The sequence below is a fragment of the Ananas comosus genome, linkage group 9, assembly GCF_001540865.1.
Source record: "Ananas comosus cultivar F153 linkage group 9, ASM154086v1, whole genome shotgun sequence".
NCBI lineage: Eukaryota > Viridiplantae > Streptophyta > Magnoliopsida > Poales > Bromeliaceae > Ananas > Ananas comosus.
Window position 1 is genome coordinate 8816947 of NC_033629.1, and position 18520 is coordinate 8835466.

The following is an 18520-nucleotide window of genomic DNA, read 5'->3' on the forward strand; positions in this document are numbered from 1 at the left end:
TCAGAGAACCTTTTTTACTGCATAGATTTAAAATACATAGATTCTGTGACAATTTTTGATGTGCCGTTGGTTCAATTATTTTTCGACTGTTATTCACTCGCACGCAGCTGAATTTTGTTTTATGTGTTATTTACGCTTAATACTGACTCTCGAACAGGATTTTTGAATTTTCCGTGAGAAGTGAAGCTCGATGTCTTTGAGAATGATACCGTGTGGTGTAGGTATTGCGGGATAGTTACAATACTGTTTTCAATAATATAACTTCCTAGAAAATAATTTTAAATTTTCTCCCTAATTTTCCAATGCTCCCGCCCAAAAAAAAAAACAAAAAAAAAAAAACAAATTGGCAAGCGCAGTTAAAATACACGCGAAGATGATGGCCAAATAGCATCTGTCGAGAAAAGAGTGTGGTTCTTGGATGCACTGGCCTAAAAATTTTGGGAGCATGCGTTCCCTAGTACGGCAACTATCCGACTTTGCGCCTTCCGCAAAAAAAAAAAAAAAAAAAAAAAAAAAAAAAAAAAAACCAAATGGCAAAGCGCAGTAACAACACGCGAAGATGAGGGGCAAAAGCGTCAACGGAATCTACCGAACTCCCCGAGCTTCCTGGAACGGCAGTGGCCGAGAGCGTCGGCGCCGCCGTGGCATCGGGGCGGCTGCGACGTCGCGCTGCAGCGGAGGTCGCCGGAGAAGTCCAGGTCCGCGGCGCGGCTCCGGCGGCTGCGGCGGCGGCCGCCGGGGCTCGGCCTCATCAGGGGGCTCAGGCACACCGCGAACCCCGAGACCCCTCCGCCGCCGCCGACGCCGCCGCGGCGGTGGCGTGGCCCGCGCCGCATCGGCGACGGGGTCGGGTGGAGCCACGGCGACTCCCTCGAGCACCCGCTCTCGCCGTCGCCGCAGTCGTCGTCCTCCTCTTCCTCCTCCGGGGACATCCCCCGATCCCTTACGGGGAGGGATCGCCTCGCCCTCCCCGGCGCCGGGGACCCCGTCTCCGGTGGCTTCTTCCGGCGAGCGACGTGGACGAGCGCGGAGAGCCACGATTTCGACCTCGATCGCGAGAGCTTGGAGGTGCTCTCCGCGGAGGATCCGGAGTGGCCGAAGAGGGTCGAGAGTATCGAGAACTTGACACCGCCGATCCCCTTTCCACTCTTCTCCCGCTCCCCGATCCACAAACCCCCGTCGTCCCCGACGCCCGAGGGGCCGACCTGGGGCGACCTGAAGAAGAGGAAGCTAGGGTTCCGGCGCGGGGCGTCGGAGCGGCGGCGGGGAACGTAGGGGGAGACGGATCGGGGGAGCGCGAGAGGAGAAGGATCTAGAGGAGGAAGAGGGCCGAGGGGATCGCGGTGGTGGCCCGGGGAGGCCTCGTTCTGCGCCGCGGAGAGGGCGAGGAGCCGCTCGCGGAGGCACGGCGCGCACACGCCGCCGCCGCCGCCGCCGCCGCCGTGGTGGATCTTGCACCTCGTCGTCATCGCCTCCGCCGCAACCGCCGCCGCCGCCCCTGCTCTCCCCCTTCCGCCATGAACGAAGGAGACACGGAACTAGGGTTAGGGTTTCAAAAGGTTCTCGCGCCTCCTCGTCGTCGATCGGAGGGAGAATGGAGAGTCGAATTGTTTAGGACTTTTAGAAGAAGCCTCCGCAATTGGAATTTTCTTTTCTTTTTTTCCTTTTCTCTTCTCGTGGTTTCGGATTTATTATCGGGGTATTTAAAAAGCAGGGTGAGCGAGTGAGAGCTGTTGTGGTGAGATGGGAATTTAATGCGGGAGTGAATCAACGGTCAAAATCGGGTAGGATACGCGGGCGCACGCACGACATAAAATCCGAAACCGTTTTAGTTTGAATCGGGTAAGATGAACCAACCAACTCGGATGTTCCATTATGGAGAGATGCTACATATACTACTGATGTACACCTAATAGCCTGTTTGGTTAGTTTATAAAAGTGTTAATTTTTTACCTTAGCTTTTCAAAGACCTAGACGTCCTAATTTGTCTTATTGTTCTCGTAATACTATAAATTTAAAGGAATTTTTAAATTCTTGATTGGTGAAAGTGAAATATGAAAGTAAGAATAATCTTTAGAATATCTCAATTACAATTTGTACATCGTAATAATGTAGGATCAAATCAAACCGCTTGCTTCAACGGCTCAAGTGCAAGATCACAAGATAAAAATTGTGCTAATTTTTACAATCCGAATGTCAAATCATCCAAAAATAGAGAGTAAACATTTCTGAAAATTTTCTTCTACTAGAGAGTGATAGGAAAAAGTCTTTGAATGAGCTAAAAATTTTTCTCAGTTTCTCTATTTCTCTCGGTTGTGGTAACAGCACACGTAATGCAGTGTGGTTTCAATAACCAACTAAGAAAACCACTGTTGATAGCCAAATTTCCTGATGCCTTGACCCTCCTTGGGAAGTGTGTCGGGGTGGAAATTGGCTGCTGATAATGACCCTCGAAGTCTGCGCCCAAGACAGGTCAAGCGATTTGACCGATGAGGGATCAAATCGGTCGGGTCCGAAAACCTCCTTAGTAAATTCGCTTCGGCAAGATAAGCCGAATGAACAGGTGGGGCCTATATTTCGGCTGAGAGATGAGCCGAATAGCTAGGACAAAAACGAGATTTGGTCGGCCTGAGGAGCCGAAAACGACTTTCTATTAATAAGAAGGGAGTGATGCCCAGAGGGCAGACAGACTCCAAGGTGTACAAGGGAGTGATGCCCCGAGGGCAGACAGACTCCAAGGTGTTTACAATGAAGTGATGCCCGGAGGGCAGACAGACTCCAAGGTGGCTAAGTTACAAGAACTACTCCTAGGCAAAAGCTAGAAAATGCAGGGAAAATAAAGGTGGTCTTTTATGCGCAGGGGCGAAGACCTCTTTTCAGGGTACTACAGGCTTATTTATATATTTTCCTTTCGTGTTTAGTTATTGCACGATCGGCCATCTTCTCCGGATTTGAAGGACCACGTTCGGCCGATTGGAACTGCCGTTGGGAACCGCCCATAACCACTTGCGGTTGTCACGTTTTTCGAACAAACGCGGCTCATATCTCCTGGCGCATTTTCCGTGCTCCCGATCCAGCGCTTCGAATCCTGAATACGGATATGAACTCAGTGTGCCAACTGTCCGCGCCGGATTGGTTCAACAATTGCCCCCTCGGCAGCTTTCGAAGCGACGCTTCGGTAGCTGGCGCGATCTTCAACTTCTTATTGCCGAAAGCAAGCTTGATCCGAGGCGTGTTTCTCGGTCCAATCAAATTCAAATCTTCTGACGAGATCTGCAGCGATTCGTGACACAATCTTTCGTACGGTTTTAGCTTTGGCCGTTGATTCTTTTCTCCACGGCCTTGATCACATTTTCAATTTTGTCTCATACGCGGCATTAATTAGGTCATCCTAATTACCGCCGTCTATTCATCATTATAGCCGACTTCGGGATTCATAATCGACGCAATAGTTCGATACGACGGCTTTTTCTTCTTCATCAAGCTTCCCATTCTTTTTGTCTCTTTCAATTCTTCTTTCTTTTCTTAACCGAATCTCTCGGCTCTTCTCTTCTTTTGAACAATGTCTCTGGTTCCTCCTCTTCCTTCTCATTCATCTCTTGACTATACCATACTCAAACCCTTCGTTGATTTAGATCCTTCTAGGTTTATATTAGGACCTTCTCTTTTAGACATACCATCCCCTACTGACTCCCCTTTCTCTGATGAGGGATTTCCTCTGAAAAGAGTTATTCATCTCCATTCTTGGTACTCATCAGCTTCGACAGGGAAGAGTCTCAGGACTTGGCCAAGTGTCTCTGAAGCGTATTTGGCCTGGTTAGATAGAGTAGAATCCGCTTACGGCGCCTCCTGGCGAGAAATCGGCATTTATGAAGCGATTCAATTATCTCGGCACCCTCCTATAGCTGATAATCTTCTTCTAGCCACCGCTCTTTGTTTCTGGTCCCCTGTTTCCAATACTTTTCTTTTCAAAAGAGGACCTCTAACCCCCACTCTTTTTTATGTAGCCGCCATTGTTGGCTTACGCCCTCATGGCGTCACCCTTTCTATGGCCTACAATCCTAATGGTGTGTCTGATTTCGAAGAACACTTCGATCTTAATGATTTGGCTTACTCCAAATTCCTCCGAAAATTTGCAGGTGAATCCCCTGCTCCAGTCACCAGACAGGAACATACGGCGTTCCTCCTATACTGGTTGTGCCATAATCTTTTCTGCACTCGTTCGTAAAAAATCAATCGGGATTTTGTTCCGATCGCCATCGGTTTATCTAGTGGCGATAAGTTGGCCTTAGGGCCATATTTCCTTGCTTTTGTTTACAGGAAAATTTTTGATTCCATTAAATCACTACCTTCCGGTGATGGTATTGCCATTAGTTCTGGGTGTGGCGTTTTTTGGTTTTTGCAAATGTTTCTTCAATTCTATATCCCAGCTTTATGTCAATCTCCTTTCAATCCCATTTCAGCTGCCCAGTTTGATTCTTATGGGCTAGCTCTCGGCTGTCCACAGCCGATGACCTCTGGTCAACCTTCTGATTTTCTGACTTATTTTAAGGCTTTTTATGAGCCATCATCTGATTCAGCTATTTCTTGGGCTCCTTTTGTTGATCGTCTCACCGGCCCCTCTTGGTTCCTGGCTCGATTTGAAGCCCTTCAAGGCGAGCTATCTTCTTCTCGCGCTGGTGAACATTCAGATTTATGGTATTCCTATCTAGCTCCCCGAGATCTTCATGTGGGGCTCAAATCGCGTTCAAAGTTACTACCGAGTACTGAGGTTTACTCTCCTCAGTATGTAGCGCGGCAGTTTGGACTTATTCAGCCGATCCCAGCTCCTTCTAAATTTTTTACGGCCAACACAGCCGATCATCGTCCTCCCACCAAGAGTATATTTGAAGCTGACAAGCTTTCGGCCATGGGAAATCGTCTTAGGCGCTTCTTCCAGCTAGCAAGCTTTCGTCCGAACTATACAGGAGTAGCCCTTTCCGGCTATGCTACCACGTGGGATCAGTTTACTAACAGCTTCTTTGATCTTTCTTTGCCTCGAGCATTCCGCAAAACCATCCATCCACTTGGTTGGTCATCTGATGCTTATTTATAATTTTCTTCCAATATGGCTGTAATATATATATATATATATATATATATATATATATATATATATATTTTATTTATACACAGCCACTACTCCGAGCAGAGATTCTTCAACCGAAACTGAGTCTCCACCGGAAACAATTTCCGATGCTCCACCTTTTTCCTCGGTAATCTATCATTTCTTTATTCGTCTTGATCGTAATCTTTTTCTCTGCTCATCACTTTCGTTTATTTCTATTTTTAGTCAATCCCTGCTTCTCCATCGGTTCCAGTCTCCGACAAAAAACCTATTGAAGTTGTTCAAATCACTTCTCCGCCATCCTCAAAACGGCGCAAGTCAGTGGCCAAAAGAAAATTTCAACAAACCGAATGCACATCTTCGGCTGAAGTCACTAAAGACAGAGTCGAAGACATTCTTTCGGCTGACGTTCCAGCGCAAGAAACTATTACACCGTCTTCGGCTACTAGACAATCCCCCATCTTATCTGAACCAATTGATGTTGAGGTAAGCCGAATTAATTAGTCAACATTTCTTAATTATTTATAGTTTTCTTTTACTACAGTCTTCCCCTGAGCGAGCCCTTTTTGCTTATTATTCTAAGATGCAGATGGAAAGGCAACTTCGTCGTGAAGTTCGACTTGAGAGAAAGAGCGGGATGGAAAAAACAAAAAGGTTTATCAAAACGGCGAGTGCGACGCCGTTGCCAAGTGAGGTTTCGTCGCCTCTTTTCACTCCTATCCTAACATCAACTACAGAGACTGAACGAAACAAGATACCTCTTGAGCGAACCTCTGAGGACAAAGTCACTACTCCTCCCCATTCGACTCAGGGAGCTTCTTTCTCTACTCCTGATGATCCTTTATTTGCAATTCTTCATTCTTTTTTGACTTCAAGCCCTAGCTCCAATGAGGGGGATGATCCTTCGACTGTGACTATTTCATCAGATACCCAGAATAAACTCAATGAATGTCTTAAAATATTTGGCATCGGAATTCCAAATTTAGCTCAGACTCCCGAGCAGTCTGATCGGCTCTATGCCCTTTTACTCGACTTAGCCGATCGATCAGATGTTTCTCCTGGTATCAAATATTTTGTGTCAACCTTATCACTCCAACTTTCATCTTTTTTGGCTCGGCAGCAATCTTTAGGTGCCGAACTTGTAACTTTAGATCAACATTTTTATCGCGTTGATCATTTCAAGAAAAATATACCTGATATAGCAGCTCCGCATACTGAGGTGCATCGAGAGGATAAAGAATTAGCTGATCAAGAATCGGCTTTGCAAAAGCGAATCTCCTCACTTAAAGAAGAATTGGCAGCAGCCGAATCCACTCTCGCGCATACCTCCAAGCGTCGACTTCAATTAAAAGATCAATTGAGATCTAAAAAGGAGGAAAGGATAAAACTTAAAGAAGAACTTTCCCAACTTTACAAAGTGCATCCTCTGATGAAGCGCCGAATGAAAGCTGCCGAAACTGCCCAAGCCAATCTTATAGCCGAATAGAATCAGCTTAGAGACTTATTATCTTGATTCGGCTTGTAATATTTAATCCTGATTTTGATTATTTTCCCACATGGATGGGTAATATCTCTTTAAATATTTACCGTTGATTGGTTTTTCATTTTCTGTCCTATCTTTGTTTTGCAAATAATACGCATTTCCTCTTACAACTCGACTAACCTGAAATGGTCCTTCCCAATTTGGAGACCATTTCCCATACACTCGGTCTTTTTGACCGATCGGAAAAACCAGTCGAAGTACCAAATCACCAATGGCAAATGTCTTTGATCGAACTTTCTTATTATACGCATTACGCACTCGGCTCTGGTAAGCTTGCATATTATCTAAAGCTATCAACCGAGTGTCTGTCAGTTCTTCTGTTTTATCTTTCATTAACTGATTATATTCATCGGCCGAAAGATTTTTTTATTTTTCTATCCTTAAAGAAGGAACTATTATTTCGGCTGGAATTACAGCCTCATGGCCGTAAACTAGTTGGAATGGTGTCATCCCTGTTGCCGTTTTCACTGAGGTTCGGCATGACCATAATACTTCGGAAAGCTTTTCGTTCCATTTTCTTGGATGTTTTCCGATATGTCGTTTCATAAGGTTAACGACTATCTTATTTGCTGCTTCTACTTGCCCATTCGCTTGGGCATAATAAGGAGACGAATGGAGTAGCTTTATCTTTCGAGATTCAATGAACCGAACGAACTGTCCTCCTGTGAACATTGTCCCTTGATTGGTTGTAATGATCTCAGGAATCCCAAAGCGATGAATTATATGATCTTCAACAAAATCAATCATTTTCTTTTGTGTAACCAACCGAGTGGGTTTGGTTTCCACCCACTTAGTAAAATAATCGATGGTTACTATTAGAAATTTGTGACCAGCCGATGAATTCGGCTGAATTTCTCCAACTAAATCAATGGCCCATTCTCGAAAAGGCCATGGTTTAATTATTGCGTACATCTCAAAGGCAGGAACCCTCTGAATCGGGCCATGAAATTGACATTCTTGGCAACCCTTGGCATACTCTATGCAATCTTGGTGCATAGTTGGCCAATAATATCCTAGGTGCCGAATGGTCCATCTTAACTTTTTTCCTGCCATATGGGTTCCACATATTCCTTCATGTGTTTCCGCTATTACCAATAGAGCTTCTTCCGGCCCTAAACATTTCAATAAAACTTCTTCGGCTGTTCTTTTGTATAGTTGACCGTCTAATAAGCAGTAGCCGAGAGCCCTTCTTCGAATATTATAATCAACCCTTGTATTGGGATCCTCCAAATATTTAATTAATGATTTCCTCCACTCATCTTTTACTTCTATAGAAGCTATGATCGGCTCTCGTATATGAACCGAAGGTAGCAGTCTCTTGTGTATTATTATTGACTCTGATTTCGGTTCTCTGTATCCTGAAGCCGATTGGGCTAATTCGTTTGCCCTTTCATTTTCCTGTCTGTTCAAATGTTCAAGTTCGGCTTCTCCGAAATTGCATAATAATTCTAATGTCTTTCTCAGATAATTTTGCAAATTTGGATTTTCACATCGGTATTCTCCTTTAACCTGCTTGATCACTAAATGTGAGTCACCGATGACTTTTATTGACTTAACTCTCAATTCTTGCAATATTTCAAGGCCGATTATCAAGGCCTCATATTCGGCTTGGTTGTTGGAACAGCCGAAATCCAATTTAAATGCAAATTGACAAATATAACCTTCAGGTGACTGTATCACTATCCCTACTCCTACAGATTCAGTTGTTTTTGAACCGTCAAAGTATAATACCCAAGGTTGACAACCGATTACGTTCTGTATCGGCTCCTCTATTTCTACACATGGGTGATCAGCCAAAAAATCAGCTATAGCCTGGCCTTTGATAGCTTTAGCAGTAACGTAATTAAGGGAGAACTCAGATAAAGCCAATATCCATTTTCCAATACGTCCTCGTAGCACTGGCTTGGATAACATATATTTTATCAAATCGGTCTTGCATATTACCAATACTTCAGTTGACAAAATATAATATCTCAATTTTGTGCATGCATAATATAAAGCCAAACATAATTTTTCTATAGCCGAGTACCGTTTCTCTGTATCTAGCAAACGTCGGCTTAGGTAATAAATAGCTTGCTCTTCTTTCTCTTCATTTTCTTGAGCCAGCAAACACCCTAAATTTTCGTCTGCAGCCGATATATATAGCTTCATCGGCTGATTCGGTTTTGGAGGTACCAATACCGGAGGGTTTGATAAATATCTTTTTATATTTTCAAATGCCTCCTGCTGTTCCTCTGCCCAAACGAATTCTTCCTTATCTTTCAGCCGAAGTAATGGAGTAAACACCCCGATTCTTCCGGCTAAATTAGATATAAACCGTCGAAGATAATTTACCTTCCCCAACAAACTCTGTAATTCCTTTTTGCATTTGGGTGGCGGTAACTCTACTATTGCTTTTGCTTTATTTTTATCAATTTCAATCCCTTTCTTATGCACCAAAAATCCTAAGAAATTTCCTGCCGAAACCCCAAAGGCGCATTTCAAAGGATTCATTTTTAAATTGTATTTTCTCATTCTTTCAAAAGCGAGTTTTAAATCGATCCAATGTTCGGCTTGCGACTCGGATTTGATAACTATATCATCGATATAGACTTCCAACATCTTGCCGATTAAATCATGGAAAATAAAATTCATGGCTCTTTGATAGGTAGCTCCGGCATTCTTTAAACCGAACAGCATAACAACCCATTCAAAGGTTCCAATTGAACCGGGGCATCTAAAAGCCGTTTTAGCCACGTCTTCCTCAGCAATATAAATTTGATTATAGCCAGCATGTCCATCCATGAAGGACATAATTTCATTGCCAGCAGCCGAATCTACTAACATATCGGCTATAGGCATTGAATATTCATCTTTAGGTGTAGCCAAATTTAAGTTCCTAAAGTCGATACAAACTCTGAGTTTATCATTCTTTTTACGTACTGGAACTATATTAGACACCCAATCAACATAACGGGCCGCTCTAATAAATCCGGCCTTTAAAAGATTTTCAATTTTATTTTTAATCTGAAGTACAATACTCGGCTCGAACCTACGAGCCGGCTGTTTAAAAGGCTTAAACCCTTTTTTGATAGGCAGCCGATGTTCTACAATCTCTCGGCTCAACCCTGGCATTTCTTCATAGCTCCAGGCAAAACAATCTTTGTATTCTTCTAATATCTTCTTCAATTCTTCTTGTTGCCGAACCGACAGCTTGGAACTTATGAACGTTGGCTTGTTGTCTTCATGGGACCCTAGGTTTACTTCTATCAACAAATCCTGGGTCTCCAGCTTTTTCTTGTCGGCTTTAATAGGCGATTCTTCTAGCTCTATTTCTGCTGGTTGCCTATTCATCTCATATGATTCTTCGGTCTTCTTGACCGATTTCGCTTGACTTCCTTCTCGGTCTTATGAACCGAATCTTTTATGATCTTCTCGGCCTTACTGGCCGACTTCTCAGGTGCCGACACATCGGCTTTGGCAGCCGAGTTGTCCTCATAGCCGATCTTGTTGATCGGCCCATCTTGTTGAGGCTTGTGCCAAGCCTCTATCCCTGATTTTTGGAATTCCTTTTTAACCATCTTGGTGGCTCCTCGACAGCCACCATAGCATTGACATCTTTAGAGAGAATTAATTGAATTCCCTCCTCTGTTACTCTCACAAAGGAAATCTGATCTGGATCAGCATCGGCCCAATTGTGATGGCCGATGTCCTCCATGTTGACATCTATCATTTGAGGCCGTCCTTCGGCCCGGACTTCTTCTACCTTGTCTCCTATCCACTGGAACAATTTCCCGTGGAGTGTAGAAGGCACGCACTTATTTGCATGGATCCAGTCACGCCCGAGTAGTAAGTTGTAGTGGCTATCTGCATCCACCACAAAAAATGCAATTTTTAAAGTTTTCGAACCTACCGTAAGTTCGGTGGTGAGCACTCCTTGGGCTTGTTGACCGTTTCCTGTGAAATCGGTCATGATCGAATCGGTAGGCTTCAACTCGTCTTCGTCTTTGCCTAACTTCTTAAAGAAAGAAGTAGGCATTACGTTAACCATGGCACCGCCGTCCACCATCACTCGGCCTACCGGCCGACCTTCAATCAAAGCTTTTATAAAAAGAGGTCTTATAAACCTCATCTGCATGGCCGATGGTTTCTCAAAAACCACTGCGTCGGCCGATCGAACATCTTCTAATTGCAACTGGGCTACTCTAAGCCCATCTTCCTCCTCCTCTCTATATTCTTCATATTCGATAAACTCTGCCTTAAAGGATTGAGGCAGAGCATACACCATGTTTACCTCAGCCGGTGATTCTTCGACTGATTTTCCTTTGGTTCTTTGTTTCTTCTCCTCCGACTCCTTTGTTGTTTCGGCAGAAGAATCACTTTCCATCCGGACCTCCCTTTCTTTCGGAGGCCATCTCTCTCTTTTAATCATAGTCTCGAGGGAAGCTATTTTTTCTTCCAACTCCCTCCTGATCATCTTATCTTCTGACTCGGCCTCGATTGGCCGCTCTATTCTTGACTTCAATTGGGGGGCGAGTGATGAGCCGCCTGCCTCGTGATCATTTCTTAATGTACGAAATGGTTGTGACTGCTCATCAGGGCGCCTCCAAACATTGAGCCTTATCCCTTTCGCTTCCTCATAATGTTGCCTTGCTTCGGCTTGTATCCTCTGCTGCCGGCGTTTTTGAGTTTTTGTTAACATCGGCCCGCGCCATCTGGCCGATGGTTTAACTTCAACGTCGTGCCATTCATCAACTGGCACATTCGCCGGTATCTTCACCGTTCTTAAATGATTTTTCAAAATTTTCCTTCTTTCCCATGGTCTCGGCCAAGGTTGAATGCCGAGCTCATTGACTAACCTTCGACCGAGGAATTCTATGTCTCCCTCGGTCATTCCTTCAAATTCTGGCTCTGGTCTCGGCCTAGCTTGTTGTTGCCAATGTGGCCGATACCCAGGGAATCTTTGTTTGGAGCCGAAAGGTCTGTCCTGGAAGTCCCATCGGCCATGACGTTCTCCACGCCTATTGTTGTAGTAATCGTGCAGAATCTTCTGTATCATGATGTCTTTCTTGCGTTGAACCGAATCTATTTCCGGTTCGGTGTCATTAGAGGCTGCATCCGAGCCTTCTTCTTCTAGGTCTTCGCCATCGGGAATATCATCCCAATCCTCGGGGAATGCCATCAGTTCATTCCATTCATTTCCCCTTTTCTTGGCATTCACGATTGCTTCCCAGTTTTTTTTCGTCATTTCGGCCTTGCACCGAATGCATAGCCGAAGGTGTTTCTTGGCATGAGCCACGTTGTCAGCGGTCTCCTTGTCTAAAACTTTCTTTCCTTTGATATTCACCATATTGACCTGAAATGGAAATGAAGTTTTGTTAATTATTCGATTTTTATTTTCTTGGTCGGCCAATATGAGCCGACCCTCTTCTATTTTCTCTTGAATCTGCCTTTTTGCATTCGCTTTCCCTTTTCCTTTCATATTCACGGTGTTGACCTGTGATGGAAAAGGATTCTTATCAATTTCCATATCTTTGTTTTCTTGGTCAGCGAAAATCAACCGACCCTCATTTATCTCTTTTTGAATTTGCCTCTTAAAGGCAGTGCATTCACTAGTTTTATGGCTCCATGAATGGTGCCATTTGCAGTATCTTCTACGTTTCAATTCTTCTACAGGAGGTATGGTTTGACCTTCCTATAGTTTAATTCGTCCATCTTTTAACAACCGATCAAAAATAAAATCGGTTTTAGATATATCAAAAGAATAACTAAAAGCAGACACATGTGCTTTTGCCTCTCTTGACTTTGCAGGTTTTAGCAAAGCACATTTGTATGGTTGATTATTCTTCACCATCTCGGCAGCACATATTTCGGCTTCGTCAGCCGAACCTTCTGCCTCCTCAGATGAATTCGGCTCCTCATGAGCCGAGGATTCTTCAAAGAAAGAAATATTTTTCTCTTTCCCTTTATTCCAATCTTTATTTCGGCTCCACCTAGGCCGATCTTCATTATTCCCTTTTCGAAATTGTTCGTATTGAGCAACTCGAATTCCCAAATCAAAAAGATTTGGAAAGAACTTATCTTCAAAATGATCCTTAATCTTAAAATGCATGCCGTTAAATGTCATTCTGGCAAATTCTGATTCCGGCATCCTCACAAAACATCGGCTTCGAGCCGTCTTGAATCGGTTTAAATATTCATCAACCGATTCTCCCGTTTTTTGTCTAAATTGAGCCAAGTCTGCAACTGACAACTCAGGCTCAGTTCTATAAAATTGCTCATGAAACTTACCTGCTAATTCCGTCCGAGACTGGGACGAATACCAAGTGAAAGCTGTCTTGGTCAGTGAAGTATTAAATAATCTTAATTTCAAAAAAGGATCTGCCGCAGCTTCGCGGCATTGGGCTGTAAATCGAGCGACATGTTCGACCGTATTTTCGGTCTCATCTCCAGAAAATTTGTCAAATTTCGGCATCTTCCAATTTGCCGGATATGGGTGTTCCACATCTATATTAACAGGATATGGTGATCTGAATACAGGCCGCATTGCCGGCCTTGTGCCTACTCCGAAAGTGTTTCGGATCGCTTCTTCTATTTGCGCATATATTTCATTATTAATCCCCGGCAAGGGGGCTTGCGCTGGTACTGGGTTCAATGGTTGTTGAATCCCAATATTTTGCCCTAGGGGATTAACCCCTTGTGCATTCGGGAGCTGCCCCCTAACCTCTACATTTTGAGGCTGGTAGGCTGCAATTGGAGGGGGTGGAGGTAAACCCCAAGCCATTTCTGGCTGTTGACCGGCATTACCTACAGCCGGTCTATAAACCGCTTGATACGGTGCCCCCTGGTATTGAGGCTGGCCACCTACCGGTGTTACTGGATTCTGTAACACTGGTGTTACCACAGGCACTTGAAGGCCTGCTATCGGCTGCTCGTTTCGAGCTAACAACTGCCCTATTCGGGCTATATTTTCGTTAGAGGCCGTGATTGCGGCCAAAACGGCGTCCAACCGTGCGGTACTTGCATGACTATTTTGGTCCATAGTCTGTAGGACCCTAGTCATCTGGCCAAGTGCTTGGGTCAAACTAGGCTCCTGATGGCCGGATTGACCGCTAGTTTCACCCTCCGTCGGTAAAACTGCTTGGCGCTCCACAGCATTCTTCGAATTACCGGGCTGTTCGCTCCCAAAATTTCTAGGAATGGCCCTATTACGGAGATTCATGGTGTTGTCATCAGCCATAATCAAATTCAAATTTACCTCGAATGTGCGTCCCACTGGGCGTGCCAAAAATTTGTTGATAGCCAAATTTCCTGATGCCTTGACCCTCCTCGGGAAGTGTGTCGGGGTGGAAATTGGCTGCTGATAATGACCCTCGAAGTCTGCGCCCAAGACAGGTCAAGCGATTCGACCGATGAGGGATCAAATCGGTCGGGTCCGAAAACCTCCTTAGTAAATTCGCTTCGGCAAGATAAGCCGAATGAACAGGTGGGGCCTATATTTCGGCTGAGAGATGAGCCGAATAGCTAGGACAAAAACGAGATTTGGTCCGCCTGAGGAGCCGAAAACGACTTTCTATTAATAAGAAGGGAGTGATGCCCAGAGGGCAGACATACTCCAAGGTGTACAAGGGAGTGATGCCCCGAGGGCAGACAGACTCCAAGGTGTTTACAATGAAGTGATGCTCGGAGGGCAGACAGACTCCAAGGTGGCTAAGTTACAAGAACTACTCCTAGGCAAAAGCTAGAAAATGCAGGGAAAATAAAGGTGGTCTTTTATGCGCAGGGGCGAAGACCTCTTTTCAGGGTACTATAGGCTTATTTATATATTTTCCTTTCGTGTTTAGTTATTGCACGATCGGCCATCTTCTCCGGATTTGAAGGACCACGTTCGGCCGATTGGAACTGCCGTTGGGAACCGCCCATAACCACTTGCGGTTGTCACGTTTTTCGAACAAACGCGGCTCATATCTCCTGGCGCATTTTCCGTGCTCCCGATCCAGCGCTTCGAATCCTGAATACGGATATGAACTCAGTGTGCCAACTGTCCGCGCCGGATTGGTTCAACCACCACCAATTAATTTAATGGATCGGATCAGATTTTCATATCGTGGGTGACTCAAAATCCGATTCAACAAATCAATATCTCCCACTCACACAAAATGGGTAAGTAATTTTCATTATCTTGACGATTTTTATTGGATTTTATTGAATTTTTGTTATTTAAAACTTGTTAAGGCCTCTTGAGAGCCCAATAATTATTAATGGGCCTTACTTGGAAGCCCAACTTAAGTTTCTATATGTGAGGTTTAGTCCCGCATTGGAAACTAAAAGGGTGTTAATGGTATTTATATATTTTTTTATTCTCAAGCTTGTTGCTTGAGAGAAAATAAGAGTTATGCTCTCATTTAAACGCATGCACGACACGAGCACGAGCACGAGTCGGGCCGGGCGAGCAGCGGCGCGCGCGCGCGGTTCATACACCCGGTTTATTTTATTTTATTTTATTTTTCGATTTTATCTTTATCCTAATCCTAATCCTAATCGTTATCCTAATCCTTATCTGTATAGGCAAGATTCTTGTCTTGGTTATAAATATTGGATGAAATTGCACGAGTTCATGAAGAACCCGAGCATACCTAAACCCTACCTCGTCTATTCCAGTTTTCTCGCTATTGATCTTTTGCGTCGATTCTCGCAGAGTTTTCTTTGCTGGATCTGAAGCTTATTGGGTTCGTCTTGCACCACCTTGGAAGCGTGCCGAAGGGCAATTTCATTTCTAGGATAGTGCTCTGCACATCTCGATCCACAGTCCTTTTCTATTCCTTATTTTTATAGTATTTTTGTTTAATTTCGTTTTAAAATTTTTCTAAAACTGAAATTAAACTTTCAAGTTATTTTTAAAAGAATATTATAATAAAATATCAGAAAAATATTTTCAACAATTTTCATACTGACAAACGGGTTGGACAACTCACGAACCTACTTATAAGCCTATCTATGTACCTACTACGGATACATATTAGCTGTGAAAACCAAAAACAATATATTTATTCTTATCCATATCATAACTCACTATGCTCTAGAGAAACTTATGTCAAATTAAGTATACACTAATTTGACATACCTAATCCCTCAAATAGCTATATTTGATCTTTCTTTTATCACTAATTTATTCATAATTATATTCAAACTTTTCTGCAAATGCATCATAACTGGTCGACTGGTAAACAAGAATGATTGACATAATCCAAATTGTCTTTCTTTTGTCTCATACTTATCAGTTTTAGATCAATCGCTTTTCCAGACATGCCCCATAGGACTAGTTATTTCATCGCTACTGGAAACATGTTAAAGTAGCGAACATTGACTCATCACATCAAAATATAGACATAAGTCACTAAAAGCATTTAAGAGACAATTTTGTATTTCAGATCTCGAGAAACTCACACTATGAGAACGTAGGAATTTTATTAATTTAATCTAATTTTCCTCATAGTCACCATACAGATCTCGGTCAAACACCTTTTCATCTAACTCAAGTTCTCAATATAACAATTTTATCGTATTGTCCATCAGAGATCTCACATCTAGTAATTCAAGCTAACATGATTGTGGGATTATCATGTTTGGTCCAAGAGGATACAAACAGTTCAACTATGGACCTCATCTTGACTTTAGTTAATTAAGGCGACATTTTACGGGTATATGTATGTGCACATTTAAACTCTCTCACAATATGTATTTGGTTTTCTTACAAAAAGGGGTGTATATTTGTTTCATCTCAGCACGCTTTCTTAGCGTCTAAGGCAGTTGGTTGTGCGAGAGAGCCGACTTCAGCCTATTGATATGTTTTTTAAATATCACATATTTTTATGCTAGTATTAATATATTCTCTTCACATGGAAAATCAAATACATTACAAATTTCATTAACACAATGTATTAATACAACACTGTATTGTTAGTCTTTTAAAAGTATAGTACATTGCATTCTACGCAATCCTAGTAATTCAACATGTGATCTGAACACATCTCTTGTCAAAGGTTTCATAAATTGATCAACAATAATTAGATGCGCAAAAACATACTGTAGAACCACACCCTTTTGTGCCACAATGTCTTTTATTAAATTATTCTTTATATCTATATACTTTGTTCTTCATGATATTTTGGATTCTTTATAAAGGCAATTGCAGCTTGATTGTCATATTGGAATTTTACAAAATTAAAGTTATCCTTAGTTATTTTCAAACTTTGTAGAGATCTTCTTAATCAAATTGCCTTTTATACTGTCACTGAACATGCTATAAATTCAACTTCTATGGTTGATAATGTATTATAATTTTATTTCTTGCTATTCCAAGATATGCCATTATTGTTAAGTAAGAACACATAATCAAAAGTGGATTTGTTTCGGATCCTTACCAATCTACATCTGAATAACCCCGCAAATGCAAATCATTTTCTTGATAACATAATGATCTGCAGTGTAATATCTGAGACTTTTTAAGAGGGGAATTCAAATTTTGAATTTGAATTTAAATTGATTATATATATATATATATATATATATATATATATATATATATATATAAAGCTTGTATATATATATGTATTGATGTTTACGTGGAGACAGAGAGAGGATGGATTTATCGCGGATCTGTGACCGAATCAGGAGAAACAAAATCGTGGTTTTCATGGTTCGACAATGCCGAAAGCGCTGATGCAGTCCGTTCGTAAATCTGATGGACGAATCATCAATTATCGAGAAAGGGTCGAAAATAGCAAAATAAAGATTTCGCAAAACCCCCTATATTTTATGTATCAAATCGTATGAAATCGCACTTAGAGGTGTGTATGCGCGTTTTACGTGCGCTGTGGAGGGCTTGGCTGTAAATTCTTAGAAACGAGGGAGTTTTCTATAATTATTACTCTTGTATATATTGGCAGTTAGGGTTTCTTCCTCCAAAACCCCTAAACCTTGCTTGCACTTCCTCCCAACCAAGCCCAGCCGCCCCTCCTCTAACTGAGAGGTGCGCCGCGCACTTCTCAGCCGCCGGCGACCAAGATCTGGCTGGCCGAACGCTGCCACCTTCTTCATCTCCTTTCTCTCCTACACCATCATCACCACCTACCTCTCCTTCTCTGCCGAGGACAAGGCTAGGCGCACCCTCGCCTTGGGCTCCTCCTCCGGCATCGTCCTCAACCCTCGGCGACCGATGCAGATTCTTGCTCGTGAGACAAAAGAATTGAACAATCGGGTCATACCTTATGTGAAAGTGCAGTGGAGTAATCATGAGAAAGAATTGAACAATCGGGTCATACCTTACGTGAAAGAATTGAACAATCAGGTCCTAATTTCATCTTTTGCAATTAGAGGTTTTTGCTAATCACCTTAGCAAATAAATTCTTACTTTACTACTTTAGCAAAATAGTCGCTATTAATTCTCCAAGCACTAGATCACACGCAGTCTTTATTGTGTGTGACCACATAGGTTCAATTATACCTGGTAGTGAGATGTGACATTAAACTCTTTTAGTGTCACCATCGAAACTCTTTTCGATGGACCAAAATATTTTTGGCTCTCCCAACTGAGTGTAATTAACTATCTTAATTACTCTCATGGGTCCCACAATCCACGAGTGACACCTAGCAGTATATCGTGGCAATCCAAGTAGAATTAACAATAGACAGAACCTCTAGATGTAGTTACCATATGATAAAATCCTTCTACCACTTGCCCCGATAGAGCCGAGGTTATGGGTTACTCGTCAAACCCCATTACTCAATCATATGTCTCATCGGATTAACAAGTAATATGGAAACTTCTTTCCATAAAATCATACTACCTTAGCCAAGGACTTGTAAAACAGATAGCATAGGACAATTAG

The 18520-nt window shown here is 42.8% G+C and overlaps 1 protein-coding gene across 1 annotated transcript; it reads right to left on the bottom strand.

The window, feature by feature from the left end:
• Positions 498–1905, bottom strand: LOC109714937. Its single transcript, XM_020239692.1, has one exon. The coding sequence runs from the start codon at positions 1467–1469 to the stop codon at positions 576–578; it is 894 nt and encodes a 297-aa protein (XP_020095281.1). The 5' UTR covers positions 1470–1905; the 3' UTR covers positions 498–575.

What these genes read in the sequence shown, in the direction of transcription:
- LOC109714937 (XM_020239692.1), bottom strand. Translation starts at nt 1,469, where the DNA reads ATGACGACGAGGTGCAAGATCCACCACGGCGGCGGCGGCGGCGGCGGC.